Source organism: Lepeophtheirus salmonis, chromosome 8, assembly GCF_016086655.4.
Source record: "Lepeophtheirus salmonis chromosome 8, UVic_Lsal_1.4, whole genome shotgun sequence".
Classification (NCBI taxonomy): Eukaryota; Metazoa; Arthropoda; class Copepoda; order Siphonostomatoida; family Caligidae; genus Lepeophtheirus; species Lepeophtheirus salmonis.
In genome coordinates this window covers 704,603-729,258 of record NC_052138.2, presented here as the reverse complement: position 1 = coordinate 729,258, position 24,656 = coordinate 704,603, and the positions used below count along the sequence as shown (strand labels likewise).

The 24,656-nt window shown below is 32.3% G+C and overlaps 5 protein-coding genes across 6 annotated transcripts; 2 read left to right on the top strand and 3 right to left on the bottom strand.

Moving 5' to 3' along the window:
- The first annotated feature begins 710 nt into the window (after positions 1-710).
- Positions 711-3,508, top strand: LOC121123645 (uncharacterized). The gene is made up of 6 exons (XM_040718779.2): positions 711-836; positions 890-1,478; positions 1,571-1,603; positions 2,204-2,278; positions 2,345-3,196; positions 3,257-3,508. The coding sequence occupies exons 2-6, from the start codon at positions 1,386-1,388 to the stop codon at positions 3,341-3,343; spliced, it is 1,140 nt and encodes a 379-aa protein (XP_040574713.1). The 5' UTR covers positions 711-836; positions 890-1,385; the 3' UTR covers positions 3,344-3,508.
- Positions 3,509-3,748: 240 nt separating this feature from the next.
- Positions 3,749-5,312, top strand: LOC139906122 (uncharacterized). The gene is made up of 2 exons (XM_071890445.1): positions 3,749-4,262; positions 4,339-5,312. The coding sequence occupies exon 1, from the start codon at positions 3,822-3,824 to the stop codon at positions 4,227-4,229; it is 408 nt and encodes a 135-aa protein (XP_071746546.1). The 5' UTR covers positions 3,749-3,821; the 3' UTR covers positions 4,230-4,262; positions 4,339-5,312.
- A 2,583-nt stretch (positions 5,313-7,895) lies between these two features.
- Positions 7,896-12,699, bottom strand: LOC121122553 (phenoloxidase-activating factor 3). Its single transcript, XM_040717575.2, has 6 exons — positions 12,461-12,699; positions 11,771-12,061; positions 11,132-11,451; positions 10,890-11,076; positions 9,403-9,682; positions 7,896-8,239 (listed from the first exon to the last, which is right to left on the bottom strand). The coding sequence occupies exons 1-6, from the start codon at positions 12,641-12,643 to the stop codon at positions 8,052-8,054; spliced, it is 1,449 nt and encodes a 482-aa protein (XP_040573509.1). The 5' UTR covers positions 12,644-12,699; the 3' UTR covers positions 7,896-8,051.
- A 2,927-nt stretch (positions 12,700-15,626) lies between these two features.
- On the bottom strand, positions 15,627-19,018 carry LOC121122772 (uncharacterized). Of its 2 annotated transcripts, XM_040717812.2 has the most exons (5): positions 18,764-19,018; positions 18,580-18,705; positions 18,025-18,519; positions 16,904-17,490; positions 15,627-16,834 (listed from the first exon to the last, which is right to left on the bottom strand). In XM_040717812.2, exons 2-5 carry the CDS (start codon positions 18,698-18,700, stop codon positions 16,688-16,690), a joined length of 1,350 nt encoding a protein of 449 aa, XP_040573746.1. In that variant the 5' UTR covers positions 18,701-18,705; positions 18,764-19,018; the 3' UTR covers positions 15,627-16,687. The 2 variants fall into 2 exon arrangements, with proteins under 2 accessions (XP_040573746.1, XP_040573745.1); XM_040717811.2 differs by having other exon boundaries at positions 18,580-18,983.
- A 4,782-nt stretch (positions 19,019-23,800) lies between these two features.
- LOC121122940 (proteasome subunit beta type-2) lies at positions 23,801-24,397 on the bottom strand. The gene has a single exon (XM_040718019.2). The coding sequence runs from the start codon at positions 24,383-24,385 to the stop codon at positions 23,807-23,809; it is 579 nt and encodes a 192-aa protein (XP_040573953.1). The 5' UTR covers positions 24,386-24,397; the 3' UTR covers positions 23,801-23,806.
- Between the last annotated feature and the right edge of the window lie 259 nt (positions 24,398-24,656).

The window sequence follows — 24,656 nt, the reverse complement described above, 5'->3', positions numbered from 1 at the left end:
CTTTGGAAAATAGCTTTATTTATGTACGCGTGCTTTAAAGTCATATAGCTTTGTTTATAAAAGTAATTGTAAGTGTGAGAGGAGTGGGAGCGGGGTCTTGCAGGTTCAGAAGATGTCGATGTATGCCTGCGAATTTGAGTTGCAACACACACATACATAACATACTTAATATGGATGTGAAAAATGTTTAAATCCTCATGATTGTAAATATAGAAGAAAAGTATAATTTGGCAACATATCTTCAGAAAGAGATCAGCCTTAATACCTAAGTGTTCCTTGCTCATTAGTAATAATACGTTTGCATATTTTAAAATAGAGATAACTAAAGCTTTAAATTAAAGTAGAGACAACAATCTGTTAACCTAAAGTGAGACATGATCGTCGTAGATTCCTTCATATCTTTTCACGCAAGATGTTGCTTTTTACTTTAATAAAGATGATGTCATTTTCTAACTTTTTCTTCCCTTCCCAGAGTTTACCTTACTAATTCAGTTAAAAGAGTAAATTCTTAGAGGCTGGGCACAGTTAGTCATTACTCATTATGGAATAATATTTAACGCGTCTAGCGGACAAAAATAAGTGTCGCCATGAACACTACCTTGTTCAAATATTAATCACGTGGTCTTCGTTTCGGTAAAATAATTTACTAAAGCAATAATATCTTGCAGTTTACCGATAGGTTTACACTATTTTTGAAAAATGTATGTTCAGGAGTATTTTGACAATTTTCAGATACTGATACGTACATATTACACTTCCAGCTTAAAGAATAATATAAACAGCGAAGAAGTTTGTATTAAGGAGGTTCGACTCGAGATGATTCAGCTGTTGTTGGGGTATTTATGCTATAATAATTAATCTATAAATATTTTCTTCTTGATTTTTAAAGAATATGCAAGTATAAATTAGAAGTAGAATTTGTATCTCATACTCATACAGTAGGAGCAGACATCAGTTGACGTAATCTTACACGACATCAGTGCCCTTAAGCAATCTATACTTATCTATGACTTCAAGACAAAAATAAAGGAAGTTTTCCCTAGATTCAATGATAAGGGGAAGAATATTTAATGAATCATGATAAATGAAATTACTTTGCAAAAATTATATGAATAAATAAGAATAGCTAGTTAATTAATAGTAAAAAAAACAAAAAACAAGGAATCAATCAATGCATTTTAATGAATAACTGCTGGCACCCTTGACCTTGAATGTCAGCTGTTGTTGCAATGTATTGATAAAAAACAAATAAATAATAATATAGCAGTAATTAAAATTGGAAGTTAATAGTAAATAAATAAAAAAAAAGATTTTATTCAAATATAATAAAGATCGATTAGATAGTTGATCATTTCATTGCGTGGGACAAGGACGGAAGAAAAAAGATGTTAAATATCCCGAGAGGAGTAACTCGCAAATATGTTGAAGAGTTGGAAGATTATCAAAAGCAAATCCGTATTTTCATGAGGAATCATCAGGTATTTAATTAATTAATATTGATATATATATTTTTTTGGTGATATATTAACTTGGATCTTTATTTAATTCATTATCTTATTATTAATTTCAGATTTTAAGTTATCGCCTTAAAAAATCCACTGATGTAAGTTTTGAGTGTTATTTAATTACTATTATAATTAATTAGATGTGAGAAGTAAATATAACATCAATTATAATTGTATAATTTTTTAAACCAATTTGGTTTAAATTCCTATAGAGTTTGTATTCAAATTTCTGGGATGATTTGAGATACCCAAAATTGTTAGCGATAGCTTAAAGTCTTTATTTGGTATATAAAACATAATTTGGTCCCGAATCGGCCTTTTTAATAAAATTGTGTAATTTTTTCATTATGACGTTGAATTTTTGCTTCTAAACTAGTGCAACTTGCTGCGCCTCTAAATAATTAGTTGATAGAAATTGACGATATTTTGGGAAAGTCATTGTTCTCAATTGCTTTTTTGTTGTTGAGGGAACGCAGCTCAAAATAAAGTTATAATTTATCAAATAAAGGCCTAGATTTTTATCTGAAATTATATTTACTTCAACTGAATGTTGTATTTCGATATTACTTTTGTAGTTTTTATGAAGTAAAAAAGTACAAAAATATCATTATATGATCCATTTGTGTCCTTATTTGCTTAATATTTATTCCTCATAAAAAATGATTAATTAATTTTGGATTTTTTTGAAAAAATAATAGACGAATGAACGTGGTAACATTCGAGGACAAATTGAGACTCTGGAGCGATTTCTTCTTCAATGGAATGAGAAGCAAGTGAGTAATGAACAGTCTTGAGTTCGTATTATTGGGATTAAATTCTTATACTTTCCTCTTTTGAAGAAACCTGTGTTGGAAAAGATTCGTAGAGAGATCAAAGAAGTAAATCGTAAGAGCAAGGATGGGATCAAACGTAAAAAAGTCGGCTCCTGTAAAGCAACTCCATCAACTAGTCCGTATATGAGTGATACTGAAAGCAATAGTGATCCATGTCCAACGTTGACTCTAGCCCCTGGACAGTTTACAGGCTACATCACCTCCTATAATCGATTCACACCAGATGGCTACTTGGATCTAAAAGAGAAACTTAAAGTCGATGCGGAAAATCAGGAGGAATTTATATTGCCCAGAATTGAGAGAGTTATTTCAAATGTTCAAAGGAATGAGTTTATGAATAATTTAGACCTTGTTCTACCGGTTACACTTAGAGAAATGGAAGAGAGGGCAAGATTTCTTAATGCTAAAAGGATCGAGTATAGAAATCTAACTTATATACCAGAGCTATCAGAGAAAAAACATAGGATTGATTACAATTATTGGAGAGGGGACTATAATTCCTCTCCACCCACACTGAGAACACGAGCTCGTGTCGCTAATGGTAATAATAATCAGAGTTCTTCTAAGTCTACTCGACTGTCGAGAAGTTCATCTTCACGAGCTGCATCACCTCAATCTTCTACCTTAATTAAAAATGTTGTAATTAAAAGTAGTGAAGAATCCAAGAAAAAGGTTTTGTCAAATAATATTAGTTATAGTGAATTGTCTCCTCCCTCGGATCAAAAGCATGAAAGAAAAATACTATCGAGTAACTCTCTCATAACACGGAAAAATGCAAATGTTTTGGCTCTAGAAAAGAAATTAAAAGAATTAAGAGAAACTATTGCGGAGTTCGGACCAAGGACAATATCTACCAGGGTACTTATAAATCTCAATATATGCAATATTTATTATTAATAATTGATTCTTATTTTACAGAAAGAAAGAACTCGCCGTAATGAGCTATTGGCTGAAGAATTAAAGCTCTCAAAAAAGGTTGCTAAACTTCAGGATAAGAAAATATAAGTTATTCATGGCATTAAACAAAGCAATTGTATTTCTACATTTAATTAAATTTAATTCATTCTGTATTTTATTCATCATAAGCAAGCATTTTTTTATTGTTTTTTTTTACTCATAATTAATTATATATAATTAAAAAACTAAATTAAATTATATTTTGCAAGACTATATTGATAAAAGATAATATTATATATTTTTACTCTTTTTATTTAAATTATTTATTTATTATGATATCCTTATTTTATTAATTATATACAAATAAAATGTAGTAATTAAATTATTTTTATAAAATTTATGTGATAATAAATTTATATAGGATTCTTAATCATGGGCTCTTTAATTGTGAATTATGATCGATAATAAATATAATATGTATATATGGCAATTGATTTCTCACTATTCATTGCATATTCCTATAGTAGTGACGTCATATTCGAGGTTTAGTTGAGTCTTCATAGTAGTTATTAGATAGCTATTCGAAATGGTTGAAAAGAGTGTTGATGAGACGGATCCTTGGAATGAAATCCAAAGTGGAAATGACATACAAATACAAGTTGGCTTTAATGACAACTTTATCGATAAACTTCCTGATTCTGCTGAATATTTGAGTAGATTAGAGTCCAAACTCTCAAAAATCAAAAAAGGCTCCCTTCGAAAATCTCGAAATATGAAGGAGGAGTACATCTCTCAATTACTCATGAATAGTAATGGGACTGAGAATGGAATTGACTTTATTGAGTCGGCAGATATTGAAACATCTCCCGTGATCTCGAAGATTCAACCCATACAAGCTATTAATACATTAGAGTTGCAACATTTAATTCCAACGACGACATCCTCTGAAAATGAGGAGCTGAAATTTGAAGACGAGAAGAATGAATCCTCTTAGACTGTTATATTAATGATTTAATTGTTATACATAGTATGTGTCCATCAATATAAAAGCAAGCTAGGATATTTTTTCTCGAAAATGAATAATTTGCATTTTACTTTTACAGTCAAATCCAGATAAGAGCAACTCTTCGGTGGTTCCAATAGAAATGTTGCACTTATCCCAAATGAAGAAAAACACCCATTTTTTTGGATTACTTAATTACATTGTTAACCTTAACAATGAAATAATTAACTTATTTGCTATTAATTTCAAAACATAATTATCTCATATAATTTTTTTAATACAGTTTTTTTTAGAATTTCTTCAATGGTGGGATTGTCAAGCCCATTATATTGAAGGAATCTTCTTCCAAAATAAAAAAATAGGTTATATAAAAGGGATAAAAAAAATCCTCATAATTTGGATGTCGTCCATTTTGGGGGCCTAAGCGACCAAGTTTATAACAATGAATTCACTTTTTTCATTAATATTAAGAAATTTTTTTGGGATTTTCAGTACATATTAGTTTGATTTAATTCATATATCAGTGTTTATCCTTTGTATTAAGTACTATTCAATGCATTTGTTAATTCTTTTTTATTTATAAATCCATTTGATGGAGTTTTATTAAGGTTTATTGGAAATTTGTCAATTTTATGTAGCAAAAATATAAACTTTGAGCCCCAAAATGGCGTCTTCTTCTAATATTATGCAATTTATGACGTCATTGAAAACGCTTTACTATATTTGTGAATTTCTAAGAATATTGTATGTAAAAATTACCAGCTAGCATCATGTAGATTTTATTTGAAGTATTTCATAGAGTAAAAAAATTGTCCCTTAAATTTGAAGATAAACCGGGTAATTGATGGATATATGTCAATAAAGTATTAAGTCATATTAATTTATGAAGTAAAACACATATTTTTATATTATTTTCGTGATTTTTGTTAAAGATTGTTTTTGACTTGACGAACCACATAATATAATTTATTGTTTTCTTTTTTATATACAATGTTTGAAATAATTTATATAAATTGGCTTTGATTAAAACTCTGAAAAAGAATTAAATTAAATGTCATGTTAAAATACGAGTAATTTAATTGTTCTTGTTTTATTTATGGGTTTATTTTTATTAAAAAATTATTTTATTTGCTATTTGTGACAACTTAACTTCCCTTTTCCAAAAGGCAATAAAATGAGTTTTATTTTTGTTTCATAATGATAGTATACATTTAAAGTTTTGTTTCACATAGTTTTGAAAATCATATCAGACAGGTGCAGATTTGTACCCGTCCACCCTTCATCCGTTCATTTTGTAAAAACTGTATGTTCGCCGTTCATTCATTCACTTTTCGGTTCGATTTATTTATTTAAATTTATCTAGTATAAAAAGTCCAATCTACAAAATACTCATTAATATATAAATCCCTTTTTGTTTCTCAATACATTAAAATGAGCCTCAATGGCGTAGCTTATTATAAGCGAAACAGGCAATCCCAGGGGTCTTGAAATTTACAGGGCTTTAATATACTGGTAAAAATGATGCTCTCAATTTTAAAGAAATGGTGTTTAATTTATTAATTATTTTTTTCAACAGCCTCAAAATAGTCTCCAGGCAGTTCTTTAGTGCAGCCTCGAAAAGTGTCTAGAGGCCGTATCTTTACTCAAGGCAACCTCCAGTTTATTTTCAACAGCAAGGCCGACCCGTGGCATAGAGACTATAGCCAAATACTAAGGGGGGCGTTCATTTAGTGGGTGCCATAATTGGTGCGAAGAAAAAAATAAGATCAGCCCAAGCCTAAACCAACTTTCGAGTGAGGCTCAATTTTTCCAATATGATAGTTGGTCCCATAACACTCGAGCCTGGTCGGGCTTTAATTTGTAATTGTTGGGTCCAGTCGGGTTTCATATTTTCTGGCTGATTTTTTTGGAGAGGCCTCTGATTGGTTGTTAATGGGCTTGCTGATTTTTTCAAAACGCTGTAAATACTTCCTGTGTGATCATTTCCCGTATACCCACAGTGGTTTTAGTTTGTCTACAGTGTTAACCTCTCCAGATAAGTGTGCTGTTATTTTTTCATTTATTGTTAGAGACATTAATGCAAGACTTTGGGGTGGGGCTGGGAGGGAGTGCTTACCTGTATATATTTTGGGCTACAACCCGTCCTGAATGCACTGCCCCGACCAGTTAAGAACTGCATTTCTTAGTATGAAAATAATAAGAGCATATCAACGGTATATACTATATAAATATATTCGTGCAGTCGTAATATTTATAATTTATTACGTAACACTCGCAGGATTTTATTTTCTGGGTCTTTTTTTTTTAGAAAAAAGTCCTTTTTTTGTGGGGGCTAATTCTTTTTTCTCCATAGAAGTGATTTCCTTTTAATTTCTGGATTGGGGGAGGGCTGGACACTCCTGAACACTTGTCTACCGTTTTCGTTTTGTACATTGTTCAACTTTATATTTTGCATTGCATTGACACAGTGTAACATTGTACGAGGGTCGTTTGAAAGAGAGATGACTCTACTGGTGCTTACCGAGGTCATGTTTAGTTATTATAGTACCTCTTGGAAGAACACACACCAACTTTCAGCCTGATCCGTCTATTTCTTTTATTTTCCTCTCCGTCCAACTTGGACAATAACAATGATTCCGCTATGACGACTGGTCAATAAACTACAAATTGTGTGGTTAGACATTTTATAGAAAGTAATTAAAAGTTGTACACACAAAATCAGATCTATAATTTTTCAATATAAATTTAAAACTATATTTTAGTTACTATCAAAGATAATAATTACAATTATACCCATAATTCAGAAAAAAAAGATGTAGTAATCTTCGGAAAAAATAGTCAAAAAGCGATCCCTTACAGACAATAAGAAAATGAACGCCGTTCATATTTCTTCATCGTTAATTTTTTTCGGTAAGTGTGAACGTCGTTCATATTTCTTCATCGTTCATTTTTTTTCGGTAAGTGTGAACGTCCTTCATTTTTCTGTTCAATGTCCAAGCCTGAATAGATGAGGTCCCCTATTGCTGAATAAATCAAGCTTTGGTATTTTAATACCTGGTGATTTTTTCATTTCTCTTAAGGTAACATTTCATTGATAGGTTTTATAGGGATAATTATTTTATACAAAAAGATGCAAAAATGTAATTGACACCCTTTCTTAATTTATAATTGTGGATGATTATTTAATTAGTTATTGGTGATTTTGCAAAGCCCTTAAAAATGTTGGTTTTTTCCGGAATAAATTCGGTTACAATTATCCGATTTAAAAAATGACGCCGTGGTACTAATTAATCATATCTCTGTAACATCATAGTCCGTGGAATCATATAAATAGAAGTAATTAAGTGATTTTCATAAATCGTACCAATAAACACTAATGAGCTAAATTCCAAAATAGTTTAATTATATAAGTATTATGTTAAACCAATTTTTGGTAATATTTATTTTCGACGGTCAAACGCACGTTCCTCACTACTCCAACGGCTCATAGCGACTGACTGTATTTCCAAGAAAACTTTAGATTCTCGCCTTTACAATGAAATACCCCTACTACTTCTACAGGCTTATTCTTGTTACGCATTATAAAAAATAAGTTCTTTTGTCGCACCCTGATCTATTTCGAGATTTCAGAATAAGGTGTAAATAAAAAAAAAAGCCTTAACCATGGAATGTTGTATTTGTGTTTATACAATTAAAAATTAACTTGATGTATCAACGAATTTAGAGGGTGTATCAATCGAAAGCATGCTTAATATACTTGTGACTAAAATACTTATCTCACAATCAAATAAAGTTTTTTGTCTTTGTTAAAATCTAAGGTTCCAGATGATCCTCAATCCATTTGAGGAAATAAACTACTTTTGTATAAACTCCTGGCTTTCCAATACCACAACTTGCAGTACCAAAGGATACAATGCCAACTTGAAACATGGGTGTATCTGAAAGTCCATTGTCTTTAAACATCAATGGCCCACCAGAATCTCCATTACAAGAATCCTTTCCTAATAAATCGACAATACATTTACATTATAAATTAGACTTTCAATTTACATATTATTATATTTGCCGAAGGACCATTGAGGATATTTGGCCGAACAATGATATATGACTATCGCATATTTTAATTGGATTTCAAATGATAGTTTTATAAATATGCAATTTTTATATGCTATATATGTCAAAAGATCTTTACCGAACAAATAAATGAATAAACAATTGTTTTATTGACTAAAGAAACGGCTCTAAAATAATTGATTCGACACTTAAGTAGTAATTATCTAATTTAGATAATTGTGGTATGTATGGTTGGAGTCAACTGAATGGGAAAGTTTCAGGCCCTCGACGATTTCAGGTAATGACTGGAACTACAATCGAATAACATCCTACTGTGTTGTGTTTACATAATGATCATTAATTAATATAATTTAAAAGATATACTTTCTGCAAAATAACACGAATTATTTAGCTATATGACATATATAGCATATGAACAATAGCTATTTATCATTTTAAATCGAATTAAAATATGCAATAGCAAATGTAATAATATTAAATATTATTGTTCGGGCAAATATCCGTTCGGCAAATTGTCCTATAATCGTACAATAGAACCTGCTTAACCCGATCTCAAAGGACCTATAAAATCTTACATATATAAAAACAATCCGCCTTATCGAATTAATTATATAGGTACTATTAAATGAAGACTTTCATTAATATCCACAATACTCTTCCGATTAATATTTTTTTCCCCTGCATATATCACATTTCACTGGGGACAATAAAAAAACTGCCTCTGACAAAATTTAAGGACATTTTACTTTTGTTTAAAACCCCAAAGGATTGAGGAATGAGCACAACTTGGACTCCTTCAATTGTTAATACAAAGTTGTATAATATTTTTTTTTGGATAAACCAAATACTAAAAGCTCAATTTTTGACTCATATTTGGAACGGTAGAAGATGCATAAAAATAGACAATTTCCACCCAAAAATCCCATCAAGAAAAATTAAAATAGACAGAGTCAATTTTTTTTGGGGGAGGGGTAAAAAATATTAAACTGAAGACTCAAGACTATAAAAAAATATCCGTATTAAGCGTTGACGCCTTAACCGGGTTCTACAACTATTGAAGAATCTTTGATTTGACATATGTCATTCATACCTTTGACTCCTCCAGAACAAATTTGTTGATCAGAGCTTACATTGAATTGTGTAAATTCCTCATTGCATTTACCATGTGATACTATATTTGTAGCAAGTTTTTGTAGAACAGGAGTTGCAGCTCCAATTGCGCAATAGTTTTCGTAAGCCTTATTTGCATTATTTGTCACTCGACCCCAACCTGCAACAAACGTTTCCTCTCCTTCATTGATATCACGGCCTGGTGCATAGCTCTTCCATGGCAAGCATACGGGACTAAGTAAACTATTTTGGGAGTCTTCCTGCAAAAAGAAATATACGTCTTTCAAATATAAACAAAATAAAAAAAACATAATCTCAAAATATATTATTTCCAAAGAAGGGATATGTTTAAAGAAAAAATGAGGTATAGAGTTTGGATGAGTGTGCTCTTTCTTCTGTTTTGTTCATTATTTAATCCGTCGTGGGGGCGTTCACATCCCCTTCTAAAAGAAGAATTATCGCCTATCTTAGGTGCAAATTTATTTAAAATTCTTTATAAATTAAGTATATATAAATTTAAACATAATGATTATATTTTCCCTGTACTAACGCTATTTTAAATGTAGAAGGTTCTCCTTTTTATAGTTGTAATTCATTTTCTTCCCATAAGTTCATATAAGAAGGAGCTGGTATTAACAAGGTTCTTAATTTAGTAATACAATGTGTCCCGTTCCCGCCTTCTCCTTGCACTCTTACAGAAATCCCATCGCTAATTATGTCTTATAAAAGAAGACCATAGGGAATATGTTAGAAATGTAAAAAAAAGTGTTATGTTAAAAACCATTTTTTTCGGAAATAAAAATACAAAAATGTCTCCTCAACAACTAAAAAAAGAACCCTGCATTTTGTCTTTGCTCACATTTCACAAGTAGTGTTGGATCGGTCCTAGGATTGATTTACTAATCAGTTTAATTTGATTGAAGAATATAAAAACTAAAAAATATTGAATCATAGCTAAAAAGTATAATATTTGAGTATTACACGTTCTAGCCACAAGCCTCCTATTTCAAACTTCAAGTATTTTGTCTGTTTGAAAGAGGTTAAGATAAAATTTCAAGAGCTGAAATGACATAGTTAGTAACTTTGTCATTTCATCTGTTGTAATTACCATAAAAGACTGATAAAGGCCGGTTCTAGGATTGACAAATTTTCTTAGGACCGGATTAAAAAGAATTGTAGTTTTTTTTAGACCAATCCAATACTTATCACAGGTAAGATCTGCACTGCATAGTCCCGTAAAAATAGAATCCCTGTGCATAATTATTTGTCTCGAAAAAAGGTTTGAAATTTAATTTTTGAGAAAGCAAAATTCAAAATTTCATTCAAATTTGAAAAAAAAAAAAAATGAAAAGGCCCTCATATTTATCTTTGCCTTTAGGCTACGCTAATTATAAAACCGGCCTGTCCTTTCATTCAAACAAAAATCCTGCAGACACTCATACATTAATATATCATTCACTAACTTACTCTTGCTAAAATAACGGGCCTGTCCATCCTAACAAGGCCAATATCATATCCTTTTGTTGGCGTATGGATATTCCATTTCTCATGAGTAATTATTTTGATTGGCGTTCGTTTTTGAGTCGATGGGGCACAAAATTTATTCGTGCAATCCGGATTAGAATTTATGTTATGTTCACCTAAAACGATTTCTCTTAAAAAAAAAAAAATGTGTGGGAAAATACTTAAGTGAATAATGTTTTTCTTACTTTAATGGTTTATCTTCTATTGTGAGACAATGAGCTGCAGTGAGGATGTAATGTTTATTGATAAGGGATCCACCACACAGATAAATGGTATCTAAACATTTCAGAGAATAATAAGGATACCCTAAAAGAGCCAAGAAGGGGAACTCTCCTAATTTTGAATCAGCTCCACCATGAATAAAAAATGAATCCAAGGATGTACCACACTCAAATTTACTACTATCTGGCTTCCAAACACCAAATTCTTTACTATTGATGGATTCATTTATCTTAGGACCAGCCTTGCAACAAATATTTCGACCATTGATTCCACATCTTTGACTCTATTTTTATAATAATGAATTATCATGGGTATTATTTATAGTATTGTGAGGGTCCTTATTTATTCGGTCCATTTCAGTCCAGTCTTAGGACCGTTCCTTAAAACTGTCGGTCCATAGGACTGTCAGTACTAGAACTGATTAAACAATGAACAACTAAAGTTGAGTGATCTCATCAAGGATTGAATTTTATAAGTTTTTAGGACTGATATGAAGGAATTAACTGGATCAGACCGAGACTCAACTGGAAGGGATTGGAGTCTTCAGTCCTAAATAAGGACAGACACAACACTAATTATTTTATCTTAATCTTAAAGCATACCTTCATAAATTTAATCCAAAAATTTTTTTGAGTTGGAGAAAGACTGCCTTGAAGAGAAGTAACAACTTTTTTGGCCCATGGACATTCCTTCCAATTGATGCATTCCCTACATAATATTCCGTTATCTCCCAAAAATTTCATATCATGGTTCACAAGTATATTCTTTTCTATATCACGATTAACCACGCATTCCTCTAAGCAATTGCCCCAATGTCCATCCAAATCCTCTTTCGAATTGATGGGTTTAGTTGTATTAATAATACGAGTGGGACACCAGGGTTTATCATGGTCCTTGAGAAATATCAATGTAATATTTTTTACAGTAAATTTTCAGGGGTATCATGAGCACACGACATAGTTAGGGATGGAATATTTGTAGAGAACCATAAGAGTTTTATTCTCATCGCGCTCTACAAAAGATTCCTTCCCAGGTCATCTTTGATCGAGGGCTTGTGAATAAGGTAACATAAATAAGATCCTACACATTTTTTGTTTAATTATTATTTCAACCGTCTGGTCTCTTTTTTCCTTTGAGTCTCTTTAAGCAGGGGATCCCTGACAAATCCATATTTAAAAAAGTCTTACTTTTATAAAAAACAACTTTCGAGACTCCTAGAGCCGTGATTTCTCGAAATGTGGCGGCTCTGATACTACTCATTAGTAAATATATTATATAATTTCAATCCTCACCTCTGAATCAACGATGCACTCGTTAAGTGTTCTATTTTGAAATTTAAAAGGGAATATACAGCTTGAAATATTTTGTGAGGCCTGATCAATTACTTTACAAGCAATTGAAGGCTTTTGTGAGAAGGTATTGGATGGTATAAAAAATATAGCCAGAGCAGTGATAACAATGACACTTTGAAGCATTCTTCGTTGTTTAAAGATATGATCTAATATAAATTTACTTTTGAAGCATGTTTGCGTGTGTGTCAAATAACAAAAATAAAAAGAACAAAACCAGTTTGAAAAAACAACTTTTTTTTGGTTGATTATATTTATCAAGATAATTGGTAGATATTGAGATAAAGCATCTATACATTAATATCAAGTTCTACAACACAATCATGTTTATTCTGAAACTATTTTATCATTAAATTTTTTTTAGATAGTACGAAATAGTTCTAAAATAAACCATTTTTAATCTTTAATAATACCAATATGAAAATGATTACGTAAGATGGATTTGAAGTGTTATTTAATTCATTCTTGAGGAAAAAATACCTTCATATACATTATATTTTGGAGACCACTTTTTAAATCACATTTTTTTTAGACGAGGGTCGAAAAATAAAGTTTTTTTAAATCAAAATTTATATATTCAGGCGAGCTTTGAACCAGCGAGGATCGTACCAGCATGGTTTTACTAATGAGATTTTCAACAAAATTAATACTATAAATAGATGTGTTTCTGAGATTCTTAATTATTAAAGTAGCCACCTTTAGCGGCAATGATGACTTCAAGTCGGTGGTGGAAGGCCTGGCACTGTTTTAAATGGGGTGCTCTGTCATTGAGTCCCATTGCTGGCTGAAGTGGCTTTGAGGACCTCTGTGTTTGGTTTACGGACACTGGAGGCCTTCTCAATGTTATGCACCCAAAAGAATAGTCGAGGTGGTTGCCATCAGGGCTGTAGGGGACACAAAAGTGCAAAAAAAGAGTTCAAAAGACTCATTCAAAATATTATTGTAACGGAGGAGATTGGTTTCTTTCATTGCTGGTGTCAGAAGTGGCCTCTCCACCCTCACAAGGCTCTTTCCACCCACTTTTTTGATAGCTCTCTGGACAGTCTAGTGTGAAACTCCGAGATCTCAAGCATAGGTTCTAATGAACTTGAGGGTATTAGCATGTTGTGTTTTCTTTAACTCCTCTGTGTCCTGTTTTTTTTTTTTTTTTTTGGTTTAAAGAACCATTTTTCCTCACAACGTTTCGAAATTGCTGACGGCGTAGATAGTGGTCCTGGAGACGCACAGCGTAAAGTAGTGCACAAATGGAAATTTGTCGATCAATCTCAAATGTTATTTTCCCGACGTGTACGTATGTTAGGGAGTTCAGGTTTGTTTTGTTGTGTAACTATTTGGTTATGATTCAATACATTGGAATAGGAATTAATTTCAATAACTAAATCTTCATTAATTATAGAATTAGTAAGTGTTCAGATTTCAATGGACCAACCGGTATTTACTAACGTATATTATAATGGCGAGGGAACAGAGCAATACCAATAGGGATTGAGCAAACTAAAAAATATATATATATTATCCGCAAGGTGTTGTGCGAGTCTGTAGCTTGTTTTTAAAAATGGTGCATGATCAGAAAAATTCCCACAGCTCCTCTACGTGAGTAACAAACGTATGTTATTTTTTTATTAAATAATATTATCATTCAGGGAGTTGTATTATTTTGCCACAAGGTGGTGACAATCTATGTTGCTTACTTTATAAACAAATATAATAAACAACGTTCATACTTCATTGACTAATGACAGTATTTTATAAGGAATTTCAAAATTATATTTTTACATATGTCTAAAGTGTTGTAAATCGTGTGTACTTTTTAGGTAGCCTGTTATTTGTTTAAATTGTTTTTTGAATTAGTAATTTGAAGAATGAATTTTCTTTTCCTTAACTGTTGTCATTATTATTTAACTCCTGAGGAGTGAACTCTTATTCTACTAAGTTCAATTATATTCAAAACCTGATAAAACATTCATGTGTGATCCTAAAAGATGGAAAGTAACCTGATGATTTGTTGTAGAGTTATAATTAGTGATAAAAATCTTGTGTATAATGGGTATCTTAAAAAACCCCGAAAATCAACATTGTTTTGTAGGAGATCAGCTACAATCAGCTGTGACAATGGAGAAGGGGAGAAAGAAATAAACAATGATATAGGGAAGAATTACTCCAATGTTCATCCCCAGCTCTACTCTTACTCTAACATGGACTTACAATTATAATTCTCCAACAAATCCTCAGGGTTACTCTCTGTCTTTTATGAGCACACACGAATATTCGATCAGGTTTGGAATATAATTGAATGTCTATAATTATATGCAAATTATGTAATTAGTTACTTTAATAAACATTTAACAGAACTTTCCGTGGACTTTGTATAATGGAATCTATTTAGGAAAGGAAGTTCACAACATAGGAATTAAATAATAATAACAACTGCTAAGGAAAAGAAAATTCATTCTTTAGATTAGCAATTTAAAAAAAATACACCGGATTTTTATCATCAATTATTAATATATAACTTCCATATAAATAATTATATATCTATGTATATTAATTCTGTAAAATTATGTAAGATAAAATATATTGTCCGTTAATTAGAGAACATCAAACCACCCATAACATGGCGCAGTCGGTAGAACATGAATTCTTGATCAGTCTTTATATTTTGTCTCATCCGGATTGATTTTTGTGTTGGGTAAGTTTAAATCCAAATATTGATCTACTTTATACTCAATTTCTATTTATGTATTTTTATATGAATGGTTTAATCGATTTCGGCTTTAATCTCTGGGGATGATTAATCCATTAAGGCTAACATCTCCTCCTTTTTATGGTTGATTTTTCGACAACTTCCCTTATTGTTTCCATCATCCTTTTAATCTTGAAGTTATTTGGAGTCTTCTCCCTTAATATATCCTTCACATATTTTATTTGTGCATCAAATAATCTTATTTGTGCTTCTCTAAACATCCGTACTTGGACTAATTTGGTCTCCTTATTAGGTGTAATCCTTGAATATTCTTTTAAATAGGAGTTATTCTGTATTTGAGGTATCATGCTGCTTATAAATGCTTTTTTAAAGTACTACCGACTGCATGTAATACTACATACAACATTTCAGTTAAATTTGTTTATTTTTGGAAATGTATCGTGGAATGACACACAACATATATATATATATTGAAGTGAATATAATAAAGAACTGTTAGGTATAGCTATGGGTTTGGGAGTTTAAAATTAAATTGTTAAATACTTAAGTTCTTAAGTCAAATAATATTGCACACGTCGTTACCTTTATTGATCCTTGTAACCTTTCCTCATAAAAAAACAAGAAAAAAGGCCCAAAATCAGTTGGTAGTAGGCCAATTCTTTCAAATTATAGAATAATTATTCAATAGGGACTGTTTAACGTCCAGCACATCCTGTCAGTTGATGCAAGGCTCTATTATCGCTGTAAAACATCATAGAATTTTAAACGATAATTTTGAGTGAAAACATTATGAAATGTGAAACATCCGAGCTTAAAGCAAGCTTTATATCACATTAAAATGATGCCTCGGGGTTACTTGAATTTATCGAATGAAATTCTGACTTTCTTTTTGGTTTCAATTTGAGATCTTGTCAGGTTTTATTGCACAAAGGGCACCCTAGTAGCCATTATTCTACATCAAACAGTTCCTACAGTTATTGATAACCGTTCAGGGCCGCTCAATGAGAGCAAACTCAAATTCAACCCCTCAACGTTCAAAATACTGATTAGGAGGAATGAAGCCGTAACATGGACATCTAATTACAAAATACATTGTACATTATTGTTTTAGTCAGGTAACGCCGTGATTAGTGTTGTGTCAGTCCTTATTTATTAGGTCCAGTTCAGTCCATTGTTTGGACCGTTCCTTTAGAATCTCAGGCCTTCAGACTAGAGGTACTAGAACTGATTAAAAAAAAAGAATAAATAAATCTGAGTGAAGTCATCAAGGACAACAATTTATGGGTTTTTAGGACAGATATGCAGGACGGTAGTCTTCAGTCCTAAACAAGGATCGACACAACACTAGCAGTAATGTTTGTAATATGATTTTAAAATACGTATTATATAAAATTTATATATATAATGGCAAACGTATAAAAATAATTCATTAGTAATAATCAATCATTTGAGCAATTAATTATTATCTATTGGAGTATTTTCTTTGCTATAGGATGTCCATTGACGAGAGTACTGACACGAAATATATATTCTTGACCTTCATTCAAATCAGTAAATGTAGCAGTCCGTACTTCTCGACTATGATCCAATGGTTGCATTTCAATATCTGTTGCCTAAGCATTTCAAAAGATAAATAATCACGGACCAATTAAAATAATGAATAGGTATATTAATCTACTCACATATTCTTTGAAAGATTTATTTGATGAAAATTTTAAAGCCTGGACTGAAGAGTTAATTGTTGGAGGATGGATTTGAACAGTATAAATACAAGAGAGATCCTTCATCTTCGAAAACAAGTCTCTTATTGCTTCAGCCTCATGCACTTCCACTGTGGCTCTTGACCCATCTCGATGTATCTTTAAATGTGAGGCAACACACTTTTGCCTCAAACTTTGATCAAAGAGTGTTAGTAAGGAAATGGATTGAGAAACGCCGGAACTGGTGGCAAGGAGATCCAATAAGAGTTTCAGATCTCGATTATTGAAATATATCCAATGCAACTCCCCCAAAATAGTCGTATCTTCATTTCCGTCATAACGTTTGCGTAGCATTGTGCGATACTTACTCATAACACGGCTCAGCGAGCCTAATTGTGGCATCAGTAACCAAACAAAGTTATATAAGCAACAAAATAAGTAGACAACAAGAATTGCAACTGTCACCAATAGTACATACACATAGAATTCCTGGGGATGTCCTGCACATTCATAGTGATACCCATGGACATTGCAATGTATGAATTCGTCTCTTTGCATACTTGGGAAACCTATAAATATAACTAATTACATCAAATAATAAGAATATTATATAAGGTGCTCTAGAATTAGAGTCCCATTAACTGTAACGTATTTAAATTAAGAGTACTGTTTGCAAAGATTTCGTTACCCAAGTTCGAAACTGTAAATGATGTACAAAAATGATGCAAAGACAATTTTGAACACTTCTGGTACAAAACCTTTTTGCCTCCTTTTCCCCCACTCATCTTTACCCTCTTGAATTTGGAATGTTGGGTCTAATCGAGAAGGAGAGCAATCTAGTTTCCAGGATCAGCAATGATATTCTGTGCCAAAAAATTATGGGAGACTTTGTATGGACTAGATACAAATAAGTAAGGAGGCTTCTCTTCCAAGTTCTTCAAAACAAGGGCAAGCACACTGAATCAGATATTGGCCAATTGTTGTATAATTAAGACCGTAAAAAGTATTATAAAACAAATTATAATCTCTGACTAATTTAATTTGTTAGATGGGGCTCTAATTCTGCACCACTATGTACTTATATCATGTTTAAAGTCACTAACCCATAAAAATAAGCCATGCAAGTAATAGAGAGGCTACAACAGTTTCTATTACCGTACGAACTAAGTAACAGACAAAAAAGTTAGAACTGCTTGAAAAACTATGCAAAACTTCGATCGCTGTTTTATTGTTAATTGACTCTTCAACATCTTGATTCGTAGAGGAGAAATCTTCTTGCGTTTCTTCGATATCCTTTTGTATCAAGGAATAAAAGGCCTCTAATTTAAGACCTGCTTGAAATATCCTTATAAAAACTCTTTCAATTAAAACAATCATCAGTGCCATGATTAGAAGAATATACGGGAAATACAGAATGAATCCATCGACTGCAGTCATTGTACAATATTTCTTAACCCACCAAAAATTATAATCTGGGGTTTCTGCATCCCTATGGGACGTATTTGTTCGTTCAAAATAGTCTTTGCAGCCATCTTCAGTACAGAAGTTGCAGTCTAGTGGTGTTCCATTGATGATCGCAGTTGGAGCTACAATCAGTCCTGTAAGTAAATTTTTTTGTAATTAAAGTATATAAGTTGAAATTTGATTTAATTAATTACCCAACATCACCAATCCATAGACCAAGAAATCCTCTAAATTGTCCCACCATGGTCTAAAAGCTTTCTCTGCTTCAGAGTGACCAAGTATTTTATTAACCAGAGCATTTCCCAATGATGCCATATTATCTTATGAAAGATATAACTGAAATTTATATATTTCAATAAATTATTTCAACTATTTTACTCCGTTATGAACTGATGATACGTGTCATTCCACTTTTTTGCAAAAATGTACTATTATTATTTTTCCAATCATTATTGAGTTCTAAATGTAGGTATATATTTTTTTTCTATACATAAATGGTCATGTTGTTTCCAAATTAATATCCAATTATAACTGTTTTATTATATCTCTATATAACTTATTAATAGCTTGGTAAAACACGCGCTTTAGTACTGCCTCGATTACTCTTTCTATGATGCAAGAAGTAAGTGAATTAGTTTTCTATATAATCAAATAACTTAGTTTACTTTTTAGGATATCAACAATGACGTTTTGGAGCGCGCTTTAACAAGTTGTAGCACATAAATCAATTCATCCCAAGAAAATAGAGGTTCGATGAACTTTTTTGTTGATAAAATATCGGAAATGAATTATAACATAAATACTTAGGACGGATTTATATCCTACTCTAAAATCAAAGATGATCATTGTATTACAACATGAAAATATTAACATTTTACTGGATATTATATTATTTTGATCCGTTTATACAAATCGACATGATTCAAAATTTCACTTCATTTTGTTTTTCATCATAAATTGTTTTGGATTATTGCCTTCATTAAGAAGAGTTGACAACAATCCAAGAATATTAATTATTCTCACACTAGCGTGAATACACTATCTCAAAGATACCCAATAAAAAATTGAAAATCTACTATAAATATATAATAGGTAAATTTCCATTGTAAAACCTCCGTGTGTACATTATTTTTTGTTGTCCATTTGATGTAAATATAATCAAACCTGAAACCCCTTTTGACACTCTTGAAAATGCAACATATAGTTGACCATGTGAAAATACTGATTTTGGTAAATATAAAGCAAGTTATTCATATGTTTGAGCTTGTGATTTATTTATAGCTTTTTTGTTTTTTTTTGCTACATGGGGTAACTTTATTCAGAAACGAAATAAATTAAAGGCTTAGCACATCGCAACATAAAATTTTAATTATATAAAAAAAACGGTAAAAACAAGAAAATTATCAAAATAAAGATAAAAAACTAACAGAAGAACAATTAAAAATTAAAATAACGTTTGAGGCATCGTCTTCATTTACCCCAAGAATTAGTCCATATCTTTAATTACTTTGATATGTAACTTAATAATGGGGAGGACGTCTGAAAGGGGTAAGTCCTTCCAAGTCCTTTTTACATGTACTAAATGTTGTTTTTTGTAATAATGGCGTGTACCTTGTCTTCCTCTTTCCCACAATAGTGTTCTAAAAATTTATTTTATCAGTTATTGCTCAAAAATTATCTAGTAGACCATATGAGATCCGCTCATATGTTACACTTAAAAGCCTGCAACTCCAGAAGAGATGGTCAGTAGTCTCTTTTGCTTCATTACAAAACGGGCAAATACTCCTCTGTTCGTTAATGAATTTTGCCCCAACCTCCAACGTTCCTGAGAGTAATCGATATTTGAACCATTTCCCAGAAAATGTCAAATATTTATTTTTTATTACTTTGATGCTGTTATATGCTCCTTTGTTGATGTTTCTCCTTTCCAAATAGTCACAAAAAGGAGCCATAGTTGATTTTTTGAAACATCCTCTGATCTTTGACGGAGAAACTATCGAGGCTTTCATCCTGAACGTTACCAGGGCCTTTCAACGCTCTTAAAATGACCTAACTTTGATCTAAAGGACTGTTCAGCCATTTTATCAATTAGAGAGGTCGGCCATCGAACATCCGCAGCAATATCGGCGGAGATGGTTTGCACTTCCGTGAAATTAAAGCGTTCTCCTATGGGCAACTTCCAACCGAGAAACAACTCTAACTTCGTAGTAACATCTATGTACACTTTACAGAGATACTGCGTTCGTTTGGAATATAATACAAGATTCTTCAGAACATTTTTAAGATTAGCAAAGGAATTACCCGGAAGAAAGACTTGTCTCTCTTTCAGGAAGTCACTGAGAATAATATACCAGGGTTCCTTGCTATTCCACATTTTTCTAACCCAATAAAAGTTCAGTACTTTCGATATTTCCGAGACGCTCATCACAGACAGTCCTCCACTATTCAGTTGACCTTGAAGCCTATCATAGGAGATGTTCCTTCTTCTTTTCGTTTGGAGAAATGAGCTCTCTATAGCGGATATATTTTTAAGAGTGTCCTCATTGTATGGCGTTACTCTTAGAAAATGAACCAATTTTTGGACAACATAAGAGTTCCATACTGACATTTTCTCCCACATATTCAGGTTGAAGTTCATGAAGAAAGAGGTAGACTGATTAAGTTTCCTGACGATTTCCCCATTATTCTTTTGACAACTCTCATTCCCCACCCAGACTCCAAGGAGTTTGATGTTTCTTGTGGTACGGTAGCATGGCCATCCTTTTTCTATCAGTCCTCCATAAGCGCTCAATATTTCTGTTTTTCTTGGATTAATATTTAATCCGGAAGTTGAGAAGAACTTTCTGAGTAAGGTAATAATCCTTCTAATTGACTTCATTGTTTCGAAGGGGCTTCCACCCAATACCAAAGTTAGGTCGTCAGCATAGCAGAGGCATTTTGGATGCGCTGGGATTGCCAAAAATCCAATGATATGGTCATTTTGCTGTATATTTGGAAGAAATCTATCAATGCCAACGTTGAATAACAACATAGACACGGGGTCCCCCTGCCTTACTCCTCTCTTATTCTCAAAAAAAACTCTTGATTCCCATACACCACAATGGTATGGGAACCCACTAAGATTACTCCGACCATTCTAATGATAAAGTCGCCGAACCCTTTCTTATATAGCGTACGAATGATTAACTCATGAGATAGCGTGTCAAAAGCTTTGACAAAATCTAGAGCGATCACAAAGGTGTTACTCGACGATTTGAGGAATGTCTGTAAAGAGAAGGCAATGCTATCCATAAGTTTACTTTTCAGAAATCCGTACTGGGAGAGGCTCATATATGCGTCCGTCATACTATTTATTCTGTTAGTCAATACATAGGAGAAAATATCATATATAGAATTCTGCATGGTTAAGGGTCGGTAGTTCTGCAGGTATCCAGGGTCAGCTTTTGGTATCAAGACAATCCGTCCTTCTGATGCAAATTCAGGTAAAAACCTAAGAGACATTACTCTTTCTTAAAAAGAGAGTAGAACAGGGATCAAGAGATCAGCGTATTTTTTGTAAAATTAGAACGTAAAACCATATGGCCCAGGGGATTTATTAAGCTTAGCATTTTTGACAATGGTATTTTTTATCTCAAAGTGCGTCAAATGTTTTTCAGTTAGATCTTTACCTCACTGTGATGTCTCAGTATAATTGCTTGGTTCACACCTCGAGACCTCACAAAAGGAAACTTTATTCGTCTGGCATCTCCTGCATTTATTATCCTTCTGGTAATCATAACATGACTAGAGTTTAGAATATAATTTATTGGTCTCACTGCAAATGAATTTCGGGTCATCCAATTTCATGCCATTATTATCAAATAGCCTAATGTTTTTTTTTTTCTATTTCTAATATTCTCATGCAACATACACTACAGTCTGGAATGTGACAGGTCATCAATATTGTTAATTTTCATTCGGACTCTATATTTCAGATCGTTTTTCCTATACAACTGGTCTAACTTAGCACTTTTTTCTTCGTCAGTAAGAATGCTCTTGGAAATAGATTCGATTTTGTTAAGGTATTCCCTCTCTCTTTTTGCAAGAACAGATCCTCTTCTTCTGCACAAAACTTTTAACATATGTAACATTGATTGCACATGCAGAAACACATCCCCCTCATAATACAGCTTTTGGGATACGGTCAGAATTATGCTTACAATTCCTTCATTAACTTCGGATCGTCCATGATGCTCGAGTTCAGCGTCCACTGGTTTTTATGTCTAAGTTCCTTTAACTGGGGGCTTAATACTAAGTTAATTGCCTTGTGATCTGAAAATTTAGCATCTATTACATTATAAGAATCAATTGCATTTTCTACAAATCCCTTCATCAGGAATAAGTCAGTTCTTGACGACACTGGCTTAGAGTTCTTATCAATAGAAAAAAGAACGTATGATTTAAATTGTTCATTTTGCATTCTACGTCACTAAAACCGAGGGACGTAATAATTGACAACGGTACTTTTGTGGATCGAGGATGGGAGTCTGGTGTCTTGTTTGTTGTGTCTCTGGTCCCTATTCAGTGTCACGTAAAAATCTCCTCCTATAATTGTTGTGATTTATTTACAGTCATTGCCATTGCCAATTTGCCATGTTTCTTCTTCAACCATAATGAAGAGACATACTGAGATTAACTCTCTAATCCTTTTCTTCCTTCATCTATTTACATGATTCTCTTTTTTTATTTCGTATTTAATAAACATTCTCCTTTTTTCAGTTTGTACAATAATGCTCTTCTTTTTTTTTTTGTGTGTATTTTTGAATCGACAACCCATGCTTTAAAAAAACCTTTGAGACACGGGAAATCGATCTTGTTTTAAAAACATCGACATATTAGAAAAAAAAAAAACTTACCCCCCAGAACCCAGGAATTTGGTTTGATCAGATGAAACATAACCCTACGTACGTAACTCAAAATTCTAAATAACTTTTATTTTAAGTTTAAAGTATGTATTTGTCTTCATATTTGAAGTTTTTATCATTGTTTTTTTATGTGGAACGAACGGAAATCAGACACACATATCTATTATTCTAATACAGGGACTCCTTACTTTTTTCTTCCGAGCGCTACTTTTACAAAATAAAAATGGCCAGGAGCTACTCATCTTTTGTCACATTTATTCTTCCCGCTGATTTCGAACAAACAAAATGAATAAGCATTCTTTTCCTGAACATTTACAATATGTCACAGTACACATCTCACATTCTGTATTAAAACATCACAAAAAATTTAATATTATTAGCATGGCTATTATTATTTTATTTATTTTTTTATATTGTATTTCTTTATTTTTTACATATTACAAATATTCTTAAGGGGCAATTTAATTAAAAAGTATTCATAATTATAATTTATTTTCCCTTTTGGAAATACACTCTTTCAAGCATAATCGGTTTTAGACTTTTTTGTACCCTCCTTGTCGATGATTTGGACGCTAAAGTTGGATAAATTCATAATCAAACGCTTTTGAACTTCAGCAACGCAGGTCTTAATAAGATCATAGTCTTCTTCAACTGTCATGTCTGGTCTGTATTTGCGATCCAGAATCCCACTGGAGAAGATACTCCCATAGCCGTGGCTTGCATGCTCCGTCTTTACCATTCCTGCTAAATAGTCCATGGTATAAAGCTCCGCTTTATCGCTCTTTTTATCGTAGGCAGCAATGAGAAGATTGACGTGGAAAGGGGTGTGACTCCTGAGGTAATCCGAAAGGTTCCTTCGTGTGAAATTAGTAGCTTCCGAACGGGACATTTCGTAGGCATTTCTCATCTTGTAGAGCTGAATATTCTTGGCCATAAACTCTGCAAACTGTGTCGTGTCTCCAGACTCTCGTAAATGATTCGTCAAAGGATACGTTTTCTCACAGGTATTCTTCAACATCAAAATAGATTGGGCGCAGGTTTGATCCGTTGCGACCATGACAAAGTCGTTAAAAGCGATTCCGATAGAGGTTTCCATGGTTCCCGTAAGTAGCTAAAAAAAAAAAATTGTTATTATTATTACTACAAATACATTTACGTTGTTACTTATTCACTTGTCAATGTTATATATTTCATCTCACTGCTATCAATGCGCAATAAATCTGGAGTGACGACCTATCATTGCAGGTACTCCGTCAGTTGTTACAGAAACCAGTTTTTTAAAAGGGATCTTCTTTTCCAAAAAGTGATCCTCCACTGTGTTATAAATATCAATTCCCCCTGGTTGTAGTTTTCAGTGGGAGCAAGGT